This window comes from Bactrocera tryoni, chromosome 1, assembly GCF_016617805.1.
Source record: "Bactrocera tryoni isolate S06 chromosome 1, CSIRO_BtryS06_freeze2, whole genome shotgun sequence".
NCBI classification, from domain to species: Eukaryota; Metazoa; Arthropoda; class Insecta; order Diptera; family Tephritidae; genus Bactrocera; species Bactrocera tryoni.
Window position 1 is genome coordinate 48,907,485 of NC_052499.1, and position 27,729 is coordinate 48,935,213.

At 36.0% G+C, this 27,729-nt stretch overlaps 2 protein-coding genes across 2 annotated transcripts; both read right to left on the reverse strand.

The window, feature by feature from the left end:
* Nucleotides 1-9,864: 9,864 nt before the first annotated feature.
* LOC120771541 (membrane-bound alkaline phosphatase-like) lies at nucleotides 9,865-11,502 on the reverse strand. Its single transcript, XM_040099634.1, has 2 exons — nucleotides 10,276-11,502; nucleotides 9,865-10,212 (listed from the first exon to the last, which is right to left on the reverse strand). The coding sequence occupies exons 1-2, from the start codon at nucleotides 11,500-11,502 to the stop codon at nucleotides 9,865-9,867; spliced, it is 1,575 nt and encodes a 524-aa protein (XP_039955568.1).
* Nucleotides 11,503-13,965: 2,463 nt separating this feature from the next.
* Nucleotides 13,966-15,713, reverse strand: LOC120766666 (alkaline phosphatase, tissue-nonspecific isozyme-like). The gene is made up of 2 exons (XM_040092299.1): nucleotides 14,441-15,713; nucleotides 13,966-14,366 (listed from the first exon to the last, which is right to left on the reverse strand). The coding sequence occupies exons 1-2, from the start codon at nucleotides 15,671-15,673 to the stop codon at nucleotides 14,022-14,024; spliced, it is 1,578 nt and encodes a 525-aa protein (XP_039948233.1). The 5' UTR covers nucleotides 15,674-15,713; the 3' UTR covers nucleotides 13,966-14,021.
* Nucleotides 15,714-27,729: the final 12,016 nt, after the last annotated feature.

Sequence of the window (27,729 nt, forward strand, 5' to 3'; positions counted from 1 at the left end):
GTGAATTTGCTGAACCCGGTGAATTGACTGGAACTGATTTCAGCCACCTCATCAAGTGGTGCGGTATTTTTGATCAGTACTTAAGAGTTATATTCGTTATTTTTTTTAATTAAAATCAGTTTCCTTCAAGGGTGAAACTCTGATTTTAGTGATCCTCCAGCTTTTCGATACCATTTTTGTATATGACTCGCCTTTAACTACAAAATAAACGTCAGTTTCTGTACAATTTCTTTCGACGAAAATTTCATCCCAGCAAGCTTTCTTTTGAGATCTGGAAACAGAAAATATTTGCTTGGTGCCAGAAGATGGGGGTTAGCCACCAAACCATTTTCAACCAGAAGGCTGGATACACAAAAACGTTTGATGTTTGGCTGTCGCATGATTTGACGCAGAAAAATCTTCTGCACCGAATCAACGCCTGCGATATGCTGCTGAAACATAACGAACTCGACCCATTTTTGAAGCGGATGGTGACTGGCGACGAAAAATGAATCACACCCGACAATATCAAGCGAAAACGGTCGTGGTAGAAGACCGCTGAATCGTCCCAAACAGTGGCCAAGCCGAGATTGACGGTCAGGAAGGTTTTGCCGTGTCTTTGGTGGAATCGAAAGGAAATCATCCACTATGAGCTGCTCCGATATGGCCAGACGCTTAATTCTATCATCTACTGCGAACAAGTGGACCGCTTGAAGCAAGCGATCGACCAGAAGCGTCCAGAATTGGCCAACAGAAGGGTGTAGTGTTCCACCAGGACAACGCCAGACCACACACTTCGTTGATTACTCGTCAGAAACTACGGAAGCTCGGAAGGGAGGTTTTACCGCATCCACCATTTAGCCCGGACATAGCGCCAAGTGATTACCACCTGTTCCTGTCCATGGCGAACGCCCTTGATGGTGTAAAGTTGAACTCAAAGAAGCTTGGGAAAAGTGGCTGTCTTCTTCGCAAATAAGGAAGGGGCTTCTACGGGGGAGTATTATGAAGTTGCCGTTTAGATGGAAACAGATTATCGAACGAAACGGCGCTTATTTGAACTAAATCCGATCACTGTAAGAGTTTTTATAAACCTTTGAATAAAGAGCAAAAAAGCGGGATATTTGAAAACCTTATATTTTGTGTATTTTTTTGATGTTTTCTTTGGTAACACCTCTTTTTGGCCTTTAGAGCCATAAAAATTTGATTACTACAATGCTCAAACTACCCTCAACTATTTAACTTTAAAAGCACGCTTATATGTTATTTTACAAGTGAAGTTTAATGACTGTTTTAAAGTTCACACTCAGTTTAAATATTCTTTTGTTAAATGACACATTGTTCATAGGTTAATTTTTGCCGAAAACAAACACCACAACAATGTCCTCTACAAATTAATTAACTCTTAATTTCATGTCGAGCGTTTATTTGTAGTCAATTTATATGAAGAGTGCATGCCACCACACTTCCGAAAGGAATTTCGTTTATGAACCTTAAAAATTCGCTGAAACTACTTGCATCAAAAGAATTTTTCATTTATTTACAAGTAAGTACCGTTACAAACGTTAAGCTCCATACTTAACTGTGACGTTGAAGAACCATATTTTTATGACAGAAAAATTGTTGTACTTAATATTTATGAGAAGCATAAAACATTCTCGAACAGGCTTGTGAGCGCTTCTATAGATGGTTGCCAATTTGTATATAATACATCCCTTAAACACACATATAACGGTTCGTATGTAATATTTTTAAGTGTTTTATATGAAGCTGACATATGTTCCCGTTATGCGCACAAACCGACACACGTGCGTTTGCTTACTTTGCTGAAGACACCAAGCAGTTTAAGTTGCGTATACGCCCTGGACAACCGTTAAGGTCGATATGTTATTGCGCGCATATTCTTTTAGTAGCCACTAAAAATTGACTTGAAAATTAAAAATTATGATTGCAAGTGCGATTTTATGGCGCGTAAGGATATGCGCTTGTAACATGATTGCTACAGTTGCATAAAAATGGCACACAATATATTCTGAAGACAATTACGGGGCGAGAAAAAATAGAAAAAACCTTGAGTGCTGCAATTTCAAGGCACTCGTGGGAGTATAAGAGACATTTATGTTGCTTATAAACATATTCCGTGACATATATGTTGACATAACAAATTTATACATATTTGCGAATATTTATTTAGTCATATAAGTATTTATATAGATATTATTTTATATTACATTTATCATATTGCAATTTAATTGAGATTCCATTTTCATGTGTTAAAACTATCTTAAAATCCATCTTTAAACATGATTGTCTGATATTGTGTAATGCTGTGTTCAGCATACATATATCTCTCAGCACATAACAACACAATTTGCAACTGTCAGCACTCGACTGCCTCTTTGCCTTGTTATTTCGCCAATTTGTGCACACACACACACATACACCCTACTCACTTTGTGGCAGCACTTAGCACATGCATACTTAGCTTGCTGCCAAAGATGTGCCACATTGCCGGCAAAGTAAGTTCTTGTTGTAACATTTTGACGCCCATAAAGTAAGGCTAAAAAGAAAAAATATGTGCTGATATGCCTAAATATGTACGTAACATAGATACATATATATATATATACATATATATTGAGTTCAAAAATAGTTTAGCCTGACAGCTGCTTTGTCTTCGAAATAATAGTATGTTGTTTGTATCTTCAGTTCTTGACAGTTTTTTTCATTTTACTTTTTGCTTTCACTGCATATTTTGGCTTTTTGCCTTTATCTTTGTGGATCAGCAACATATTGCTGGCAGTTAGCAATGTATCAATGTTGTTTACTATTTGTTTGTATCAATTTCAATGTTTGGCTGAAAGCTGCAATGATTTTGTTAGAGCAGGTTGATAGAGAGTCTGATCAAAATTGAGCCGGACTGATAATGAAAATAAATTTTCTCGAACTTTAATGCAAATCTTTATTATCGTATTCGAAATCACTTCATGCGCCTTGCATGGCAACGTTTAGTTAAAATTTCCACACACAAGTTTTCAGTCATATATGTATGTATTTATATAGCTTCGGCTGGGAAGGTTTTCAGTGCCTTCAAAGAATTTTGGTTTTTTGAGGTTGCGGCTCATTTTTGAAACGCCATTTCCTCGCTGATGCGAAACAATGATTTTCGAATAACGTTCCTTTAAGGTTCACAATGTTATTGTCATTAACAGAAATGTATTGCCGAGGCATATGAGGCATATGGGTGAGTTCTTCACTGAATGCTTTGTGCCACTCATACACTTTTGTTCCTCATAAAGTAGAGTTCCTAAAACAACAACATGGTAAAAATCACCAGATCAAGTTTACGCGTCTCAAATAAATAAACACTCACTGACTGACATATAGAGATTATGTAAACAATAACAATTTTTGATATTAGGCTCTGCTGCACATTTTTGTGAACTTTTCTAACTTTGTGTAGAACATTTTCTTGTCCTGCGTCTTTCACCGAAGTTTCCAAGCCTATGATTCAACTGGAACATTTCAAATTCTAATTCATTGCTGTAAAATCTATTTCTACTAATTTTTATATTTCTATAAAAAGCACTTCCTCAGGGAAAAGTCGTATTATAGGTTTGGTTAACCTATCGATTCATCAAAAAATCGATAATTTTAGAAGAGTATTCGATAGACGTGATGATATTTTTATTTTCCAAGCATCCGTAATCCATTTTTATTGTTGAAGATAAAATTTTTTATTGGGTTGGAAATTTTTTAAGCCCTGCAATAGCTCATTTGTTTTTCTTTTTTAAAGAAGACGATATTTTAGATATCTTTAGTCACAAATTATGGGCATTCGATATGTTTTAAGACATATGACTTATTCAAAAAAAAAAAAAAACAGGCTAACATTTTAGTTGAAAATTATCGATATTCGATATATAGCGAGTATCAAAACAGTGATAAATGTGATATTTTTGCTATAACGCACATTTGATACAAATATTTATATAACATAATTTATCGAATTATCGATAATTTATCGATACCTATGTTTTTACATTTAAGTATAGATCGAAGCATTATAATAATAGGCATTAAATATGTTTCTATCGATATATCAATATTAATTAGATTTATTCCAAAACTATTATTACGTGTAATCGATAAAAATTAAGATTTATCGATTTATATCTTATTATATTTGGGTAAATATCAATGAACTATAATAATAAGCATAAATATCTGTATATCGATATATTCGATAACTTATCGATAACTACCTATTAATATTTAAGTATACTTCAATGAATTTTACTAAAAGGCTTTAAATATGTGTTATCTTTGCATATTTGATCGATATATCGATCATTTATCGATAACTGTTCATTTATATTTTACTATATATCGATTAATTATAACACTGTCCTACACTCATTTTGGTGCCTAAGATTTTATACCTGATTTTGGATGTATTTTGTGAGTTGATACGAGAAAACAAGTCACATTTTCCATATCAGCCCTTGTTCATAAGAAAGAAGAAAAAAATATCTAGTAGCGGGAATATGGTTCATCCTACCTACTGTACCGACTACTGATGCGCACAGAGCTGCACCAAACCAAAATTTTTTTTTTGTAGGCCAGTGTAAAAATAGGCATTAAATATGTATACATAAATACATAAATCTTCCACAATATCGATAAGTCATCGATACCTATCTATTTATACTATATATATATATATGTATATATCGATGAATAAGTCATTGCATTAAATATGCATACATCAATATATCTATCTTCAACGGATTTATTCCAAGAACTTTAAAAGCCGGAATCGATTCTTTATCGATACATAAAATTTCAAATAATTTTTGCCCCCATAAGTGAGCTCTTTGCGTCTCTTTTTTGCATTGCAATAAGCCCTTGAACTTTAAGCTAAGGTTTTACATACATATGTATGTATATAAAAAATTAATTGATGATTTCAACAGTTTAAGCTTAATTGCACTCCTGAACAAATAAATTAGATAGAACCACGTGCCAAAATGATATTACTTCTCCTATCTTGCATTGAATATATTTTACCGACATTATACCTACGGAACAATAAAAGGCCTTCTTGCCGAAATATATTCATGCGCCGTGTGAGAGCATAGAGTCATTTACATATTCATAAGCAATAAATTTTATTTGAAGGTTATTGATTCGCATGCAGCCTTGATGGTCTACCATATATGTATGCACATATATAAAAATGACACTCTTCAATCAACATTATGACATAGATTTATTGGGAAATAATTTTCACCTCTGCAAACAAATAAAGACACTTTATGACACAAGAAAGCAAAAAAGCAGCGCTGCGCACATGGAGGCACCTGTAATGTATGCACAGCTTAAGCAAAACGAAGGTTAGCGACTACCGCTTCTTGAAAGTCATAAAATCAAGAGTAGCAGGGAAGGGCAGCGAGAAGAAAGAGTGGAGCAAAGAAATTGCATCAACAAAATGTTGATGACAGTTTAGAAGACATTATAATTTATTATGAATTTCAAATGAGTTGTGAAAAATTCGCATATACAAATTTTGTGTGCAGAAGAGAGCATTAAGCAGTGAAGAATGTTTTATAAACAGCCAAAATTTTGCAAATAAATGTATGAGAAAATAATATTTTTATTTCGCACATATCCATGCCAGCGCCTAAAAGCAGACTTCTCCTACGCAAATTTATTTTTTTGGACTAATAATTATTGTAGCTTGCTGGCTGCTGTGTGTTATCGACATACAGCTATTTTCACCTTCCAGCAGACACCTGAAAGCTTTAAAAACGTATCGCCATGAGAGCGAAGGCGGCGCAAGCACTTTATTGCATGTCTATTTGCAAGTCGAGGGAATGTCAATGCGTCGATGATTGCTCACCTGCTGCCTTGTCCGCCAACGTTTATGTGTAGGTGTGTCTGTGTTGATTCAACATGCCTGCATTTGCGCTGACATACACTTAAATATATGCTAGCATATTTCTATTTTCCCTATTAGACCATTTTAGTGCGCATTTTCCATTTTATTTTATTTTTTTTCCCCCTTGCACTTGGGTCGCTCAGCTGCAGTCGAGGTGTTGCCACAGCGCATGCAAACACATGTCGCTTAATGAATATTCATGCTGTGTGCATGCCAGCACTGCGACTGCAGTCATTCTCGTGCTTATTTGCTCCCTCCTGTGCGTCTGCTGTTGCGACTCCTGCCAGTGTTGCACTTTTGCATTGGCAGTTGCCATTATGACCTGCAATAATAGCTTGAAACCGTTATAATAACGTTCAACGGCAATAGTTACTGCTGCTTTTGTGTTGTATTTTGTGCCTGTGTGCGTGTCTCTATTATCTATTTACTATCTTAGTAATGGCAGCGATAATCGGTGAGGTTATCTTAATGTTAATTTGCACCAAAATGGGTTTGCTCCGTTAGCAATTTGTGGCAAGCAATTTAATCGTGTATTTACATTTCATATGTGTGCATGTGCGTGTGATTTGTGATTTCGTGTTCGGCTGCTGCGTGCGTTCGTATTTTGCATACAAATTGCATGCTATCCGCCACAAATTGAAGGCAGTTCGTCTATCAAGCAGTTATGGCATGCAAATGTGACATTTGGCTAACTGTAATTTCCATTTTTGACAGGAAAGCACTCAGTTTGCATGTCGTTCAAATTAGTTTTGTTTTTTGAAAAAATTTTTCTACACAATTTTCAATTAAAAATGAACTATGTTAAAGGGTTTTAAACCGACTTTGTCTAATGGTTCATGATTTGAGAAACTTATTGATGTGACTATAAACATCAAAGAAGTGTACTATGGGTTGAGGATTGTTGATTTTCTTATATCATTTCACCACACTTACACTGACCTTTTTTTTGTTCCCATGACAATCGGGTCTACGTAACCGGAATGGACCTGGATTTCTTATCCGGGCAAGTACTGTCAACTCGGCAGAATTCTGGCGCTACAACAAAAACAACACCAATAAATTTTTTCAATGTTTCCTATATTTTTTACTATGTAATATAATATCTTTATATATATAAATCTTCTGACCGTGTGTTTGTAATTGAACTGCTCCTAAACGGCTGGACCGATTTTGATGAAATGTTTTGTGTGTGTTTAAGGAGATTCAAGAATGGCTTAGATGCACAATTTGGTCCACTGGAAAATGTTTTTTTAAATTAATTTTTCATTTGTAATTAATTGCTAATGTTTTACATTGGATCCGATAGATTGCGCTACCATCGCAGTATCCAATACTCAAACCTTAAATTGGCGTAAACGTGCAATAAACAAAACGATGCCAAAGTAAAAGGCGACATCTGTAGACAAGTTTGCATAATGTGGTCAGAGTTGTTCGTTCTTAAGTAATAAATTGGGTGATTCAATACATCTATGGGTAGCTATAACATTTTTTTCAAACCTGCTAACTATTGGAGTGGTATCTTGACAGGCAATTTAAAATTGCAAAAGATCTAGCATAAAAAAATAGCGGCATAACGGAAGTGTTGATAAAAACGTCTGTTAAAATTTGAGATATACAGAAATATTTTCGAAGCATTGCACAGAGCAATGCAATATTTAAACGGGAACGATGAAGTACATATATGCGTACAATTTCAAACTGATCCTTCCTGACTAATAATAAAATTGCTAAATATTGGGAATGGTAGAATAGAATTGCAATCAAATACACAGTGCAATGAATTAAAACTGGCTCATTTATCATTCGATGAATAATATACCACGGGCATCCCAAAAGACTGATGCCATAACCTTGCCAGCCGATTTTTTTGTCTTTCCACGCTTGAGAACCGTTTCTTAGTATGCAGTCCACTAGGCTGACAATCGATTGGACTCGATTGATTTCACTGATGCACAGCCCAAATTCAGTAGTATTTTTACCACAAAAACCAATTCTTTCTTAACGCACGAAATGCTTTTTGATACATTTTTTGTAAACTAACACAAGTTGCTTCACCAAAAATGCGATAATTCCTTAACTAATACTTATAATCTAACCAATAGAAATCATATAGATGGTATTAGTAGTACTACTTATGTATCAGCCACAGAAAAACGTGGGCGGGTCCTCTAATATATATGAATATATATATAATTTTTTTCAATTACGTACAATCGATAAAAATTATAATTATAACATAGTTTACCGAATTATCAATAATTTATCGATATAATTATAATTATCTATTATATTTATAATTTATCTATTTATATTAAAGTATAAACCGATGATTTATAATAATAAGCATTAAATACTATTAAATTATAATTCATCGAAATATGGATAATTTATCGATACTTTAGCTATTTAGTCTCTACTGATACCTCAAGAGTTTTCTTTCGGAAATATCTGCTCAGACGTGCGACTTCATATAATTCCACAAGAAAATTGTTCAGCGTTGTTAAGCTTCATCAGGTCTACGACGTGAGATAATTTTGGTGGAACTAACTGTTGTCCACATCAAAATGGGCACGAATTAGTAATTATGGCTCTATTGCATTCTTCATTAACTGTAAAATAACGGGGTCTCAACAATGGCTTGTGGATCATCATCACTCCAAATACGGCAATTTTGTTTATTAATGGTCTTTTATCAAGCAAAAGTGAGCTTTAACGCTGAACGAAAGTTTCCTGTAAAAATTAGGATCATTCATTTGCGGCCCACTCACCAAACGTACGACGAGTTTGATATTCGGCGTTCATTCTTGCACCAGTTGGATGCGACTTCAAACCCAGATCTTTTAGCTAAACCTTCGATAAAGTAGCTGGGAACAGTTTCAATTGTCGCACGCAATGGATGAACTGATTCGGGTCTTTTTCGTTACTCTACTTCACAGCAGCAAAAATGTCTTTGGTATGTTTGTACGGCGTCTCTGAGGATGCGCATTATCCACCAGAGTAAACGTGGTGCGAAATCGAACCGTGGTTGCTTGAATTACCAGCTCTGCTGGGCGAGAACATCGACAATATATTGGACGCAGAAAAAAATTATTTTGGTAAGAAATCCATTTACTTAGGGCTACAGCTGGATGACGCCCGTAGATTTGAGTCAAATCGAATTCTTAGTTTGGAAGTTTTATTTAGATGGAGTTTCTGCGCCGTTTCATGACCGTTGACGAATGATGGAACCAATGGTACACATCAGAAACTAAGGAATAGCCGTAACCGTGGACTTCACTTGCATAACCTACCCTGAAGAAGACGAAAACTTTTTCATCGGCTGGAAATGGAATGATCACGGATTTCTGAGATCCGGAAGGTGTGATCTATCAAAATTACTTGGAGAAGGACATAATTTTCACAGAAGACTACTTTGTCGCATTTATCATAATAAAGACGTTTACCAACTGAATTGATCTGATCACGTGAACCTATATGTATAAGGTGCTTATTGCGGTCATGAGTCTGAAAAATTTAGTCCGATTCAACGTGTCATAAAGCTCGTTTGAAGTATACGATAGGCCACACTAAATTCATTGGGGGAGTGCTCAGCTTCCTCTATAATTTTTTACTAAAGTCCATCCCTGAAACGCTTATCAAAAGTCTATCTCGTCAGCTTTCGGTTGTTCGAAAGGCTATACTAAACTCACGAGGGCAGTTCTTAGCTCCCTCTGGAGTTTCTTACCAAAGTCCATTTCTGAAATAATAGCCAAAATATTGAGTGTATTCCAATATCTTTGTACTCGGAATTACAAGAACAATGACTGAAGTTGCTCACCTTAGCTAAAATGTAAAAAGTTGTCCATACTTCTCTTTTAATTATAAAAACAAAAACATATAAATATGTATACAAAAAAATAATACAAACACATGCACACAATAATATTTCACAAAGGACGTAATATGAATCAGTTCGTCGTAGAACACGCCTTTAAGCCACTACCCACACATGATGCATAAGCCATCATATGGGGAATGGTGTTTTGATTATAAACACCAGAGAACAGATGAGCCCAAGGACCCGAAGCGAACACAGCGACATCGTCACCGCCGTGTGTCTCGGAATCCAATGGAATTGTGGAGGGAAATGAGTCGTATATTGCACCTGTTATCAGAGTGGTAGGATCGCGGCGTGCGTGCTGCTGGACATCAACAAATTTTTCATAACTTGGACCGTTTGCATAACTCAAGGTCATGAATGGCTGACCATCTTTGCCCGTATAAGATGTGCTGCCAAAAATATCATTGCCTCGATCCTAAAATTTCAATATAATAATTAATACACCAAAAATTAAATGATTATAAGTAGCAAAAGTTACCGCATAACCCGAATAAGACATGGCGTGCGAGTGATCGGCGGTGACCACAATCAAAGTGTCCGTTTCGTTGGTCAACTCACGCGCCAGTTGTATGGCCTTGGCAAACTCCAGCGTCTCATCCAAAGCCAGGCGAGCATAAGTGTCATGATGACCATGATCGATGCGTCCACCCTCAATGAAAATGAAGTAGCCTTCATCGTTGCGACTTAGAAACTCTATAGATTTACGGGTCAGCTCCGCCAATGTGGGTTGATTGCTTTGCTCATTCGTCTCCAAATGATAAAGCAAATGGTTGTCTTGGAAGAGCCCTAAAAGGCGATCCACTTCAGTCACATTCACGCTATTCAATTCATCAAGCGTCTCGACATAAGCATTTCGACTGCTTTGCTGCTTATACTCCTCAATCAAATTACGGCCATCGCTGCGTTTACCGGCCGCATACAATTCCGAGTCTATGAACTCCCGTTTGCCACCACCCAATATAACGGATAGTTTGCTTCCCACCTCGCCATGTATCAGCTGGTATGCGATGTCCTGCACTACGGTGTCAGTGCCACAATCACCTTTCACCTCACTGTCATTCTCCCAATCGCGCTCGGCAACATGCGCATAGACGCCAGCCGGTGAGGCGTGTGTTATCCTGGTGGTGGTCACCACACCTGCCGATTTGCCAGCATCCACCGCCCACTTGGCAATCGAGTTCACATGGTATGTAATATTTGCCGACCCGACACAATCGGTACGGTCTACATGTCCACTAACGCCGATGGTGCCACCGATTGCTTTGACGCCGCACAGGTATGCGGTGGCCGTGGACGCAGAGTCGGGCACAATTTTGTCTACATTAAAGGTGCGTGACAGTCCAGTGTGCGGGAATGTTTCAAAGTAGAGCGACTTCTCTTCACCGCCCAGTAGAGTGCGCGCAGCAGAGTGTGTGGTGATGCCCATGCCATCGCCCAGGAACATAATAACATTTTTGGCGATATTTTGGTTGGCTGGCGTGTGTAGCTTCTCCTTCACGAACTGCTTGCCTTGGTCCAACCAATACTCTGTTGTTTCTTCCCCTGCAATCCTACTTTGAGATGTGAGTCTGCCGCGTTCGCTGAGCAAATCCGGATGCATGCGACTCTCCCGACAATCCTCATCGTCCTGTGCGCAAGCTGGAATTGCATATGCAGTCCGCAGCACTAGACAGCATACAACTCCGCCGAGTATTAGTCGCGACATAGCTTACGATTTGTGAGTAAATGATGGACTGTTCAAAGGTTCGTCTTGAAACTACTTAAATACTTAATGATATAATTTTTTTTTTGCAAAGCTGTTGTGTACTTCGTATGTCCAAAAGCTAAAGATAAGGCGGACACGTGAGAGACCGATGCTGCTTTATTGGTCTGCCATCGAGACATGTCCGGTTTGTGTTGGGGAGACGTAAGCGGCCTCGTTTATAAACGAGACTTTCAGGTGATTTTCTTATGTGCATACACATATGTTTTTACCACCAATAATTAGTTTATGATCACCCGAATCTTATCAACCAACCCCAAAACATTCCGCATGCTGCTATTAAGTTATCAAGTTATCAAATTAGTCGATATAAAAAGTTGTGCTCTTACAAGTTCAACCACACGTTTTCAAATTTGGGCCAATAAAATGGTGTATAATTTTTAAAGTTTACCATTCGAGGATGGCTCGATATGCTTATGAAAAATCTTTGTTCACCAAAACATTTTTTCAAGGTCTTAAGTGTTTTCAGATATTTGATTATTTGCAATACCCAGAACGAAATGTCGGAGGCCCCAGAAAGTATATATACACAAATGTACATATATATAAGTGGTCAGAGTAACGAGCTGAGCCAATTTAGCCTTGTTCGTTTCACCGTCTCAACAATGGCTTAAGGATCATTATAACTCCAAATGCGACAACGAGCTTGTTGCTCGTGCGGCTTTAGTTCTTGCGCGAGAGGGATTTGGGACCGCAAAATGAGATCCTTTAGCTAAACCGTCCATTAAGTGGATGGGCACAGATTCAATTGTGGCGTGCAATGAAAGGACTGTATCGGGTTTACTTCGTTACTGTACTTCACAACAGCAATAACGTCTTCAGTATGCTCTATACGGCGTCTGAGGACACGGATTAGCCACTAGCGTAAACGCGGAGCAAAACTGATTTATGGGTACTCGAATTATCGACGCTGGGCGATTATGTGTACCGAGGAGATCATTATTTTGGTAATAAATTCCAAACATAGTTCGGAAGTAAGTCTGTTTAGTCAGAAATTGCAAACCAAATAACCAAACAAAGTCAAGTAACAGCTGTCAAAAAGTAACAGCTGTTGAAAACTACGCGCCTAAAAAAACGTCTGTTATATTGTTTCGATAGGACCACTGTAGGAAGTAACTGCCATACAAAGTAACCGTTGGAAATCGTAATAATATCGAGATAAAAATCGTGGAAAATCAAGGTAAACATTCTTTTAAACCTTTAGTTTTAGCAATTGCACTTGTAAAGGTATTAAAGCTTCGGTGCAGCCGATGTTAACGCTTTGCTTGCTTTTTCCTTTATTAATGCTGTCTAATCTCTCCAATTGCATTTCAAAGAACACTGAGTGTTATCTCTTTGCCCGAACTTTATAAATAGTTTATATTTCAATTACCTATATCTCGAACCTACCCCTTATATAGATAATATTTGATAACATTTGGTAATAACTGTGACGAGATATGATTAAATTGCTAAAAAAAGCTTTTGTCAAATTACTTAGAAACACGGGTGTTATGATTTCGTTGGTGAAGAGTAATATAAAAACTGATTTGAGCATCCAAAAAGCTTAAGTTTAGTTACAGTCAAAATGGAAAGCCGTCAAAGCTTAGTCAAGTTTATGTGGCTTTTAAGCTAACTGAAAGCTTTGACAAACTTAGAAACTTTGAGGCTTTTTGAGATTAAATACTATTTCTTCTCTAGATCGTTAACTGAACCCAGAACAATAAGTTTATGAACTGCTATCTTTGTAGTTCTAAAGAGCCCGATATACCGTTGTTCATAAATCGTAGACAAATTATGGGTTTAGGGTAGTGTTATGAACCAGAATGGCCAAATATTAGGTAGTAGCTTTTTTATCAATACAATAACTTTATAAATACTTTTTGTGGAGCGGTAGTAAACATTTTAGACCAATTTAGGGCCGAATGAATGAAAAAACTGCCGGAGAAAACAAAGTATGAGGAAGACAACCACTCCGTTCGAAAGACCAGGTGGGAAAGGACCTGGACTTGGAATTTCCAATTGGCGCCAAAAAGCAAACGCATTAATGATTAAGATGGAGGAAGGCGTCATGTGTAGAAGTTCACGCAGGTTAGGAAAGTTCTTTAAGCGCCATTCACTTGGGAGTAGCTAGAAGCGATTCTCTTACATATGGCACAAGCTGTTAACTACTTCCGGCCTTTGACCAAGAATTCTCTGGGTAGCCATAGAAAATTCGTTTGAAGGCGAGCTAAAGTGATATGGCGAATCATGCCCCCAGAAATGTGCGCTGGGCTTTGGACCCGCCACGTAAAAAACGCCCTCTATGATAAGTAAACAACAGCCTGGGACGAGAGACCCCTTTTGATGACGACCATGGCAAATGTCCTTATACACTTCATTAGAAAAAACTTAACTAATCTATCTATAAAGTAATGACACTGATAATTTATTTTAACATACAGATATTTTAATAGAAAATGTAGGTTTGAAAAAACCTATGCCTAAGCCGTAGAGCATGCCGTCAGACCGTCAGACAAGCACGAAGCATAGGCCATAATATGTGGAATGGTATTTTGCTCGTAAACGCCAGTAAACAAATGAGCCCAGGGTCCGGAGGCGAATACAGCAACATCATCGCCACCATGAGTCTCCGAGTCAAATGGAGCGGTTGCGGGGAATTGATCATAAACATCACCGGTGATAAGCGAAGTCGGGTCACGACGCTCCTTATTCGTAACATCGTAGAATTTCTCAAAGCTCGGACCATTTGCGTAGCTCAAGGTCATCAAAGGTTTCGTGTCACCGGGAGTAGCTGGTGTGCGACCAAAAATGTCATTACCGCGATACTGTAGGGGAAAGAAAGAATGAGTACAATTATGTGCTTAAACTCAAAAACTAATAAATGAACGTCTTAACTTACTGGGTAACCGGAATAGCTGAAGGCATGCGAGTGATCAGCTGTGACCACAATCAGTGTGTCCTCTTCGCTGGTCAATTCACGTGCCGCGTTGATGGCTTTAGAGAACTCGACTACCTCATCCAGTGCTAAGCGCGCCATATTGTCATGATGCGCCGTGTCGATGCGACCGCCTTCGATGAAGATAAAGTAGCCCTCTTCGTTGCGGCTCAAAAACTCAATAGCTTTGCGTGTCATCTCCTCCAATGTGGGTTGGCGTGAGTTCTCATCGGTCTCCAAGTGATACTGCAAATGACTATCGCTGAAAATACCCAACACGCGATCCACATTGCTAAAGTTCAAATTATTGAGTTCAGTGCTAGACTCAACAAAGGCATTTCGGTCACTAAGTTTCTTGTATTGGTCGATTAAATCCAGCCCATCGCTACGAGTACCATTCGCATATAGTTTACTGTCGATGAAATGTCTCTTGCCACCGCCCATCATGAACGACAACTTGCTGCCCACCTCGCCGTTTATTAGTTGATAAGCGATGTCCTGCACTCCGCTGTCAGCGCCACACCATGCGTTAACCTCAGTATCATCCTCCCAATCGCGATCGGCTATATGCGCATAGACACCCGCAGGCGAGGCATGCGTAATTCTTGTCGTGGTCACCACACCGGCCGACTTGCCAGCATCCATGGCCCACTTGGCGATCGAGTAAACGTGATTGGTGGTATTCAGTGTAGCCGCACAATCATCGCGTTCCACCTGTGCGCTTACACCGATTGTGCCTTCCACGGTCTTGACGCCGCACAAGTACGCAGTCGCGGTATTAGCCGAATCGGGCACAATAACATCGACGGCATACGTTTTCGACAGACCAGTGTAGGGGAATTTCTCGAAGGATAGGTATTGCTCCTCACCGCCGATGAGATTGCGCGCAGCCGAGTGCGTGGTTAGGCCCATGCCATCGCCCAAAAACAAAATCACATTTTTAGCCTTCTGCGTGTTCAACTTCTGTGCCATTTTTGTCTGGATGAATTCTTTGCCCTGATTGCGCCAATAATCGTTCGTGTCATCGCCATCGATTTTGCGTGGTAATATTCTGCCCTGCGGTAGATCAGGCAGATCGGGATGCATGCGGCTCTCGCGGCAATCCTCGTCATCGCGTGCGCATGGCGGCAGCGCCAATGCGGCGTACAGTACAAAAGCGAGTGTGGCTAAGAAAAGTGTGCGTCGTGCGTACGACATGATGTGCTATGTCTTGAGTCAAAAATCAACTGAAGCGAGCTGGTCACAATTTCAACGGTGTAGTGAACTTTGTCCAATATAAGTATACATAGCTGTAGATACATAAATAGTAAGATTTATTGTAGTAAAAATACTTGAGATATTGGTGTTTCGCGTTTGGCCGTTTATTGCTAATGATTAGATTAGCCATTTAAGGCGATGCTCGAATTTGTTTAAGGTTACTTTTTGCGAAGAATATTTTTTTGGATTTTAACCGGTATTTGAAGAGTACTGTCACTTTCGCCCGATTCTTGATTTGGCGAAGCCTTTTCTTTTTAGAAATATGATTGGTGTTTCTAAATATCATCCCCAGCGGCTTCGAAGTTATTGAAAGTCTAAAATTTTTTATTTCTACGCTCGAGTTAAACATAATACTCGCATACAGAAACATATACATATAAGAAAGGGTGATCCATTTAGAGGTTCCCTATTTGCTTAAAGAAAAAATACAATATTCATTATCTAAAAACATTCTTTGACATTTATTTTTTGGAGACTATCTCTTTCATCGCCACCCATCGGTGCGGCTACGTCACAGATGCTCGTCCTTTGAGTCCAATTTTCGATGACTCGTTCGAGCATTTCGACTAGTAACTGACGAATGACAAGTGTGATGTTTTGTTCCAATGCCTGAATCGACGCCGGATTGGCCGCATATACTTTAGACTTATCACCACAGGAAAAAGTCTAACGATCTTGGTGTCCAATCGACCGGCCCAATAGGTGAAATTCTCTGCTTGCCGAACTGTTCTATCAATAAATCCATTGATAAGTTGATGCGTTGTTTAGGAAATGATGCCGGTTTGTTGAAACCAAATGTCGTCGAGATCACGGGATTCAATTGAAGCCATCAAATAGTATGTCATGGCACGATAAGGGTCGCCATTGACGGTAGTGTATGTTTTTTTTGTGTTTTTGATGAAATGGCAGCCCTTGAATCTAAACAGGTTTTTCTTCATCGCAAATGCGGCAATTTCGCTTGTTTACATACCCATTGAGCCAGAATATGACCTCATTGCTGAACAAAATTTGGCTCGAAAACGTCGGATTTTCTAAGAACTTTTCAAGAGCCAATAGAGCGAAGGAATGTCGCTTGTTTAGGTCGAGCAGCTTCAATTTTTGTACAAGCCATATTTTATACGCTTTCAATATAGGATCTTTATGTGAAATGTGCCAAGTCGCTCCATACGTCAATCCGAGTTGCTGCGAACGCCACCGAATCGACACTCCAGGGTCTTCGTGTACACTCTCAGCTACAGCTGCTATATTTTCTTCAATGCGTGCTGGACGTGGTCTATTCGGTCGAACATTATCCAGTTATGAATGCTGGGTCTCAAGATTGGATGATAGTGTTGTAAATATAAGGCTCAGTAGGCCGATTATGTTGACCAAAGGTTGAGCGAAGCACGTGAAACACATTCTTTGCAGAATGTGAAGTTTTGTAATAAAGTTGAATCGCTTTGTAAACGTTGCTCCGGCGTAAGTTTTTCCATGATGAAATGCGTTATAATACTGAACAAAAATAATATTGTCATAATTAAAATTAAAATTAATACTGTCATAATGTAAAATATTGAAAACATTACCTCCATTGGATCACCCTTTATATATTTTTATATATTTTTATATATTTGTGAAGCCATATGATGTTTTTAGTCCATCGATCGCATATCAAAATTGATTGTGCAGCATTTATTTCCAAATTTGTGAGCAATTATATGTCAGGCAATGGAAGTTTATGTGAGTCCATTGCTAGCTATCGTAGCATTGATAAAAATTATTTATGGCTTTGTTTGATATGACAGACAAAATATTTAATGCCTCATATTGATAAGAAATTGTTTATGGTTTGGGCTGTAGTATCTACCGACTAATTCTTTAATCGTTTGTAATTTATAGCATTCGTCATATTTGGGCGTTCCTCGTGTCAACCGTTAAATAATGTTTTTGTATTTATAACAGCGTAAACGGTTATTTAGTGGTTTGTTAAGAAGCAGTTCGATATCAGAAGACAATAAAGAATAAGTAAAGAAGTGCTTCATTCGGGTGGAACCCAGCATTTTATATTCTTTCAAGTTTTCCGAATTTCAATTATAAAGCTCGATAATTTGTAATAGAACTGGGGGGGCTTCAATGTTTTTGGTCTGATTTTTATACTTGAGATGGCGTACCTTAAAGGCACTATTTGTGCAAAGTTGTACCTCGTTGCATAAATTGTTGCTAGATTTGTTTACTAGAAAGTGAAAGCATTCGACAATACTTAAAGTTGTGTTATGTGATTTTACCAAAAGGTGTCCAGTGCTAGGTGCATCGTTAATTTTTGACTCCGCCTTGTAGAATACCTTCTTGTACCACCCTGTATATAAAATTGTATATCTCTGATCGGTTTAGTTATTGATTTATCATACTTTTAGCATTTTTTAACATAACCCTTTTATTTGGAGTGAACTGGGATATCAACCGATTTCACACACTTTTCAGACTGCCGAAAGAGTTGTCGAAAAGGTTCGTATTGTGCGAATTTGGGTACTATACCTTGAATGGTTTGGGAGATATATACATTAAACCTATTAGGAGACGGGGTCAAGCCCACATTTTCAAAAACTGTATAACCACAGGTGCTCCTTTCTAATGCGATACGATTTACCAATATGACTGTTATCGTCGCTGCGCCTTCTGATAACAATTATAAACAACCGAAGAAGTATTGTTATTTTTTTAAATTATCAGCTAGTCTTTGTTGTTGCCTGGTACGTTGCTTTGCGTTGTTTGAGAGTATTTCGTTGATTTGCACAGAAAATATCACATATTTGTATATGTATGTCTGTATTTGTGATCAGAAACCACACTAGTTCTTTTGAAGAGACAGAAAAGACGGTCGCGACATTTCGCGTTGCTAAGCGAAATGTTAAAATTAATTTTTATTTTGGCCGCATTACTAGTGCATTGGCTTCAATCGATGAACACATGATCAGTTGAAACAAGTTACTAAAACTTGTGGATAAATTTAATATCTATTGCCCCTGGGATGCATATTTCCAAACAGGGATCACATCGCCTCATTAGCACCTAGCTTTATATTCGACTTAATCCATATGCTGCGGCGAGGTAAATCTATGTGATTTTGGAGGGGCATAAAAGATCTAAAGTCGCAACTCAATCTTCGTCCATTTGTCTTAATATTGATTAATTAAAATTTTACACACACAGCCATTTTTGAACATTGCAAAAAATTAGAAACATCATTAAATCACGGTAGTTTGATGGATACAAGGTGTTACGTGCGATTCGTTGGCCGAAAAAAATTGCTAGATGAATAATTCAACTAAAATCAAAAAATCAAATTTTATGGCTTAGAAGGTTAGTAAAAAAAAAACTTTGGTAATGTAAAACGGTACGTTTTTGGATCTAGTTTCTACCTCAAATATTTGTAATGAAAAAAAAAATCTTCAATCAATCATGAGATCATCCTATTTAGAAGAGCTATGGAAAGTTTGGATAAAAACGCTTCACTGATTTCTAAGAAATTGTGATCAATGACTTTGAAAACGATATTTTGAGAAAGACCTGATCAAAGATTGAATTAGCCGCACGGCCGCTCTCACAAGGGTTCTATCTCCTACATTGTTATATACATATGTTTTGGAAAATTTTCTAGAAATTTCGAAACCCATGTAAAGCCATAAGTAGACGCAACAAATTAATGCAACGAAGTACAAGTTATTGGCAGAAAAATTGCTCATAACAGTACAGTTTTTTCAAAGAATTAATATATATTTTTCCGAATTTACTTACGGCAATACGACTGTTGCTAACACTTCCTGTGACCGAAACTGGTGGACGGCGCAGTTGCTTTAATTGAAACTTAACAAAACTTTCACCTGCTCTGCAATGTGTCAAGAAAGTCAGACAGGTTTGGCATCATTTGAAAATGAAGTGGCAAAAACTCTTAAAAATAAACAGTTTTGTTTGTCTTTTCCAATTTAAAGACTATAATATAATACTACTAATTTTAAAATAATTAACTCTTTTTACTTTAATAATTATGGTTTGCAACCCAATTGCATTTTGGTTGAAGGTTTTAAATTCGGTTTTATCTAAAACAACTCAACCTGTCAAAAAACTGTCTGTTGAAATGTTGTCAAACTTCAACTTTTTTTTATGGTATTACGGTTGTTGACGCTGTGTCAGTTGGGTTGACCAGAGTGTTAAAAAATTTCAACGCAGTTGTTCTTGAACATTACTGCATTTATTTAGGATATTAATATTTTCTAAAATAGGTAAAAAAAATATATTTTTACAACTTTCAACAATATTAATCAGTTATTTTGTTATACAAAAAAGTACGCGAAAAGTGTAAATAACACGAAAATTATTTAATTAATCATAAATATTTATTTTGTCGCCTTAAAAGTTATTCCCACCAGATGTAATACGCTTTTCTTAAGCACTTTTTGAAATGGTCTTCAGCTCTTTCAGCGATTTTGTTCAATCGGAGTCCAAATGGAACTCCTTATTGACCATTTGTCCTTCGGGAAGAAATTCATAATGTACCAAACAACGAATATTGAAATAAACAATGAGCATCACCTTGATTTTTGAGCGACTTTGTCGTCTTTTTTCTTGGTTTCGTCTCTTTTTTTCTCCATTCCGATGACTGTTGACTTGTTTGCATGTCAAACCTGTAAACTCTTGACTCACCGGCAGTTATAATGCTCTCCATGAATGTGGTATGGGAATTCGCACGATCAAACATGTCCAAAGAGACCTGTTTACGGACTATTTTTCAAAAAAAAAAATCAGTTTTATCGGGACAAGACGAGCAAGAACGCTTTTCATATCCAAAGTATCCATCAAGATCATTAAAACTTAGCAAAATAAAGTTATTTAAATATCATTAACCCGGTAAATTTAGTAGATATTAGAGATTGTTGAGTTGTTCAAGTTATCGCGTAGCCGTGTGTTTGCCTTTGTCGTTTGTTTAGACTTCACTTATTTACATACATATGTTGATAGCTAGTTACTTCCCACGCAATTCTAGGTAAACATAAGGCTCTACAGTTACACTTCGTGCTCGAGTAGATTTATTTTTTTAACCGAAACCGAAAAAGCAGAATATGCTCTAAGTGGCAAATAATAGCTTAATCCGAAATTTTCGATTACTTTCGTTTATGATTTTTGGCTATCATTTATACCATGTCCCTCATTAGTCTAGTTAATTTCCTTGAATGAAGTTCTCAAGTTGTGTTTGAGAAGGCATTTATTTATTATCTTTAAGGGTTTATACATGGTTAAAAGACCGAAAAAAAGCGAAAAAAACTTTTGACATAATTCGGTTCCTAAAAAAAATCGATTTTTGACCAAAATTTCGGCCTGAAATTGTTTATAAAAAAGATTTATCGGCGAGAAAAAAATTTCGTTTAATTACTAAATAATATATATACGAAGCTCGTGTTAAAATTTGAGTCTAAGCGGCTTAGCCTTTTTCGAGTAATGTTAGTCACCGACTTTGACAACACCATTTTGAGAGAAACGCGTTTAAAGTTTGGCTTTGTACTTCCAAGCACTCTGAAACGTCTTTTCAAATTAGCGTGTAACGTCGAAATCGGAACAACATGCATTCTACAATAGAGTTTGTCTGTAAGAGTCTCTTAACGGCTTCATTACTATTTTCTTACAAATGCCTTTCCATAAAAAATCTAAATTGTTGTTTTCACTCTTTTATTTTCAGAAATATGTAAGCGAATTGTCGACAGTGCGAGATTGCGCTACTGAGTGCGTTGAGAAGGGTAAGTAAACTAAAACTGTCTTTAATTATTTTTTTTAATATAAGCTATATAACTATAATAACTAGCATCAGCTTTATGGTTGTGTTCCTTACTAAATTCTGAAAAAAAAAGCTACTAAATCTCTCTAAAACCCATTAATAAACACAAAATGTGCATTTTCTTATTTTCAGAAATCTGGGAGACACAAACCTATTGCTGCAACACCGATGGTTGCAATGGCTCCAACAACTTGCAGATCTCTAAACCTCTGCTATTATTACCGTTAATATATGGCATCTATAAAGCGCTGACAGGCGCTTTCAACGAGCGGCATTAAGTTGAGGAGCAAAATTATTTAAATTTGGGCATGTAATAAAACGAATAATAACGGTACGAAGTAAATTAATAAAAATGAAATTGTTAAGAATTATTTTCTTTTTTAACTATTAAAATATCGTAACATATACAAAGCATTTTTTGAAAAAAAAATTCTAATATCTGTGTGGTTTTTCATTTCGCCATTAAATTTTTCAATAATTAAATTCTTTAAAATTTTTTCAAAAATTGAATTTTTTAAAAATTTTTCTTATTTCAAAAATAGAATTTTTTAAAAAATTTTCCAAAAATAAATTTTAATTTTTTTTTATATTTTTAAATTTTTTGTGCAAGTAAATTGGACATTTCGAAATTCTTAAGTAATTTTCAGCAAATATTTTTTGAAAAAATTTCGATATTTTGCATTTTTGCGCTTTCAACATTGTACTTTTAATAGTCTTTTCGATAAGATTTTATTAGAAATATACTGCGAAAAGCGAAAACTTAAACGCAAGCTAAGAACAAAACGGCAAACTTTAATAAATACGCGGATTGACTAACAAAGGTGTAGGGGAAAACCAAAATATAAAGTACATTATCTAAATCCGAATGTTGAAAATTTTGCGATTTAAGTAACCAAGAAGCATATTAGAACAAATTCTAAATATAATAATGCAAATAAAAAATACAATACATACATATATATGTATATATATATAGTTACAAGATTATGCAAAACAAATTTCAGCTCAAAACAACAACCTTTTCGTAATTGAAAGCAGAAAAATTTTGAAATACTATATTATAAAGTAAGAGCTAATAGCGAAAAGCATTAAAGCGAAAATGATTTACAGTTACTCTTATAAAGCTTAATAGCTAAATTTTAGTAAACAGTTTCAACACAATACTTTTAAAAATCCATTAACAACTCGTTTGCGCCTAAAAGTAGATCATGACATTTTCGAAAATCATTCATACAAAATTATTTTGCAGCATTTATATAAAGAAGCTTTTAAAAATCCTCTGAATACACGTTTGCGCCTAAAAGTAGATCATAACATTTTCGAAAATCATTCCTAAAAAATTATTTTGGAGCATTTATCCAAAAAAAAACTTTTAAAAATTCATAAAAACACGTTTGCGCCTAAAAGTAGATCCTGAAATTTTCGAAAACAACTCACACAAAATTATTTTTCAACATTTACATATATAAAGAAGCTTTTAAAAATCCATTAACAACACGTTTGCGCCTAAAAGTAGATCATGACATTTTCGAAAATCATTCATACAAAATTATTTTGCAGCATTTATATAAAGAAGCTTTTAAAAATCCTCTGAATACACGTTTCCGGATAAAAGTAGATCATAACATTTTCGAAAATCATTCCTACAAAATTATTTTGCAGCATTTATATAACGAAGCTGGAGTTTATGCAGCATACTTTTGTGCGCTTGCTATTTTTCTAATATTTTTTTTTAATATATTAGAAAAATATATAGTCATATATTGCGCAATCAATCGCCTCGCCTTGTTATATTTTGGGGCTGGCAGGGGCGGTTGCTTCCCGGCAATATAAAATGTAATAAGCTTTGTGTATTTTTTGCATCATCAAATGGTTTATATTTCTTTTTTCATAAAAAACTTTTCTAAAATTTACTAACTTATCATACATACATTATAACAACACAAATATATATATTCTAAAATCGCGCAATTTTTTAAAAGCAACACACACCTTCTATATTAGAGACTCTTAGTTAAATGAACATTTAACGGGAACGCATTCCAATAGGGAATGTGAAATAATAAAAATTGTTAAACGCATTCGGTCATTTTCATAATTGGATTTTAAGTGAAATATTTTAAAATTTCATTAGAAATTTAAATCGAAAAGAAGTAATATGCTAAATTACAATATTGCAAGTAAAAAAGTAGTTTGTTAGAAAAAACCTAGGAGATGAAGTTAGAACAATTTAAATACGCAACGAACTACAACTAAATCTCTGCGAAATCAAGCAGTTTCAAGGCTTATATGCGCTCTCTGCGGTTTGTGAGCAGATTGGCGGTGGTGAGTGGCAGCTGAGGTGAATTTTAAATTATGTTGCTTACATTTGTAAGTTTAGTCTATATTTTTGTATCACTTCTGCATATAAATCAAACTCACTGGCGTTGAATCCATATCTTAATTTGGTATACCTGCGAAACTCATGACGTTATGTAGAATGACGTTGAGCACACTAGGAGTATCGTTAAAATCTGGAAGAACCTCTCCGTGCCATACGATGCCAAATTAGGTTGTGGACAGGATGACTATGTCTCGTGTGTCTACAACAATATAATGCTTGGAAAAAATGATTCATACTGCTTATCTGGACCACAGTGGCAATGTCCACATTTTTCAGTGTTACAATGCTACTAAGGTACATAGATGACATCGTAGGTCTTAATAACAGAGTCGTGAGTCGCGTAGTCTAGGCAGAAAGAAAAAGAAGCAAAAAAGTTTGGTGTTGCAGTGAACAAGGCGAAGACAAAGCACGTGTAGGTCCCACATAAAGATTCTTCGCATCTTGAAAACTACGACGCAGAAACATATAAATGACGACCCGAGATTATAAAATATTCGCATTCGAGAGAACTATTAGTCGTAATATCTTTGAAGTCACCCTCGTGAGCGATGGATATTGAAGAATATGAAACCATGAACTGAATGAGCTCTACGACGACACGAACTAGAATCCAAAGCGCCAAAAAATTCAACGAATTCGTACTCATGAGCTATTGAAAAGCTCTTGCTTTGAACAACAGTAGCAAAGTCGCCCGCGCATCCTATGGAAGTGCGACCTTCACACACGTAGGGTGTACAACTGGCGTAACCACGCAAAGAATAGAGGCAACTATCGAAATTTTTTGTTCTCAGCTTAGATCTATGATTGTAGTGCCATAAGAGAAGGCTCTGAATTATCAACAATATTTTAAAATATAAAAGTAAATCTTCTTAGGCGTAATCAATAATCAAACGTCTACAATTAATAGATATCGTTTCAAAGCTTATTTGAGAAACATTTTAAATTTGTTAATCTGTAGAAGCCTGCGAAGGATGGTTTTGAAGAACATAAAGTGACTGCGACATCGACACGAACAAATTAAGTCGGTGAAACTATGGAAAGGGCTTTACGAAAGTTACATCCATGGCTCGCAAATAACGGCCAAGGGCTTAAACGCAGTAAGACGGAACTTATACTATTTACGAATAAAAGCAAACTAGCTCAATTTAAACTTACCTCACTTTGTGGTACTATGATTTCTTTCTCTCCAACAGCGAAACATTTTGGGGTCGAGATAATACCAAACTGAACTGGAGAATTAATATATATCTAAATATTGATTAAACGTATTATATGGCGCATGACAGGTGCAAGAATACACTCACCGGTAACTGGGACCTAAAACCGCATATAATCATGTGGAGGTACATATGAAGCACTGATTTGGTGGCCAGCATTAAAGAAACAATTAAATTTTAGACTACTAAATGCATAAAGAGGGTTATAGGGTCTATTGAGTCATGTGCAAATAAAGGACCCCTGCTCCAAATTATGGGCGGTGGTACCGGAAGTGCTAACAATTTCTGCTATAATGAGGAGATTAATGGTGGGTGGGTTTTAGACACAACGAAAGTAGTCTGAATTAGTTTGATACGAGAATAAATAAATTAGACCGTATCCCAGCAAAATCGGATTTCAAAAGATACCTCAAGGTGAGAATACCCTCCAGACGTAAAGGTACAAGAGATTTAGCAGGGGGGCAGATATTAACTCGATCAAAGTGGAATACGCTGTAGAGACGGGGGCCTGCTCCGAAGATCATGATATCGCACTATATTTCCACCTACCAAACTCAACTAGTATCTGCCAAGTGAAAGTACTGTGTATAGAAAAAGCCTGTGTAGTTCTACAAATCATCTATGTAAAGCTACAGACAGCGACCAATTACACAGGCAACCAGGCGGCGCTAATAGCCTTGTCGTCGCCAAAGATCAATTTCGGATTAGTAAATAAATGTAGAAAGGCTTCTGGATATTTTAAGCCGACATAAGTTGTTACTGTCTTTTCCTAAGTTGGCTATCGAATAGCACTGATATCAAGAGTATACAGCAGGGGTTGTCAGAGTAAGCGAGAGTTTCTAGTTTTGTATATTTCGACAAAACTATTTGAATTTTCAAGAGTATTGGAATTATTTGAGATAGCTCTCAGCTGGAATATAGTTTATTGTTTAATTTTTACTATAAATCATATTACCGTTAATCACCCAGCTGCTTTCTTAGCCACTCGGTGTAGCAATAGAGCGAATTCTCACAACAAACCCTACGAAACTGTACAAGAAATTCTAAATTATTGTTTAACTAAATTAAAACTAAAAAAAAAAAAAAAACAAAAACAAAAAATATATTGAAATGTAAAAGCAAACAATTAATGTTAATACACATTTCAATAACAGATAGAGAAAATGATAAAAGCAGAAACAAATATAAGTAAAAGCAAGGAAAATATTCGCTATTACAATAAACATATGTAGCAGAAAGCGAAAACAAAACATGTAGAAAAAAAATAACAAAAACAAAACTGTAAAAGAAAATCTCACAAAAGGTGCAACAAAACATTTTAACATATTAAAAGTACATTAGAAAATATTAAAAACAAAAAATATATATATACATATATATATAAAAGCACACTTCTTTTTTAATTAGCTTTACATTTAAGGCTTTCACAAATTCTTTATATAATAAAAATAAGAGCTAATTGAATTGATAAAAGTAGTAAGAGCAATAGCAAGAAAAAAAATTAAGAAGTAAAAACAACAAAATACATACACACCAACACACAGTTAATTAGTGGTAAGTTAAGCATCGAATCATTAACATAAAGCCTATTGATAAAGCAAACAACAAAAACAAAAACCGACAAAGCAAATTACGATTTAAAGCAGTAATCATAAATGTATTAGTTCCTTAACAAAGCGGCGTCAAGCAGGTGAGGCGTAAAAGAGAACGAAAAAAATGCAATAAGTATTATATAATTAATTATATAATTAATATAGCCACAACCATAACAACAAGATGCAACAAAGCATACAATAAGCTCAATGTAAGCTGTTTTTAAGTACGAACGAGACAAATGGCGGACACAAAGAAGTTTTAATACGCATTAATTAAATTTTTTATAATTTTTTGGGATTTTTTCCTTAAGCGGTTTATATCATGCTTGAAGTTGTGTGTTCTATTTTTTTTTTTTTTTTTTTTTTTTATTTCAAAGCGCTTTTAGCGCGGCACTGCTGCGAGTTATGCCACTAATTATGTAATAATCCACAATATTGCGCAAATTCTCCACATTTTTGTCACATCTATTTTTTTGCCGTACAGAAGCCTCAATAGCCTATGCTTCAGTGCACATATAGACACAATAACACACACTGTCACACACATTCAAGCGCAGGCCTTGCTGTGTAATATGGCAATGTGTAGACGCCTGCATGCTCCTCACAGCGCAACCACTGTTATAGCAAGCAAAAATAGTTACAAAAAAAAATGCTAAAAAATATATTTTAAAAAATCCCGGAGAAATACATATTTGAACTACAACAACAACAAGCGGCAAAATCGTACAATTGCACATTTAATTCATTCAATTCAATTTCATTCAACTAAAATATTTTTTTCTGTTAACAAATGAAGTAAACACAAAAATTAAATAAGCTGTAAAAAAAAACTTAATTGCAAAAAATAAGAATAATGTGAAAAAATAAAATATTTTATTACTATATGTAACTACATACATACATGTAGTTACGTTCATATATATATATATACAAATTTCTATATATTATTATGTACAATTATTATTATTGCTATTATTATGCTAATTATTATTAAC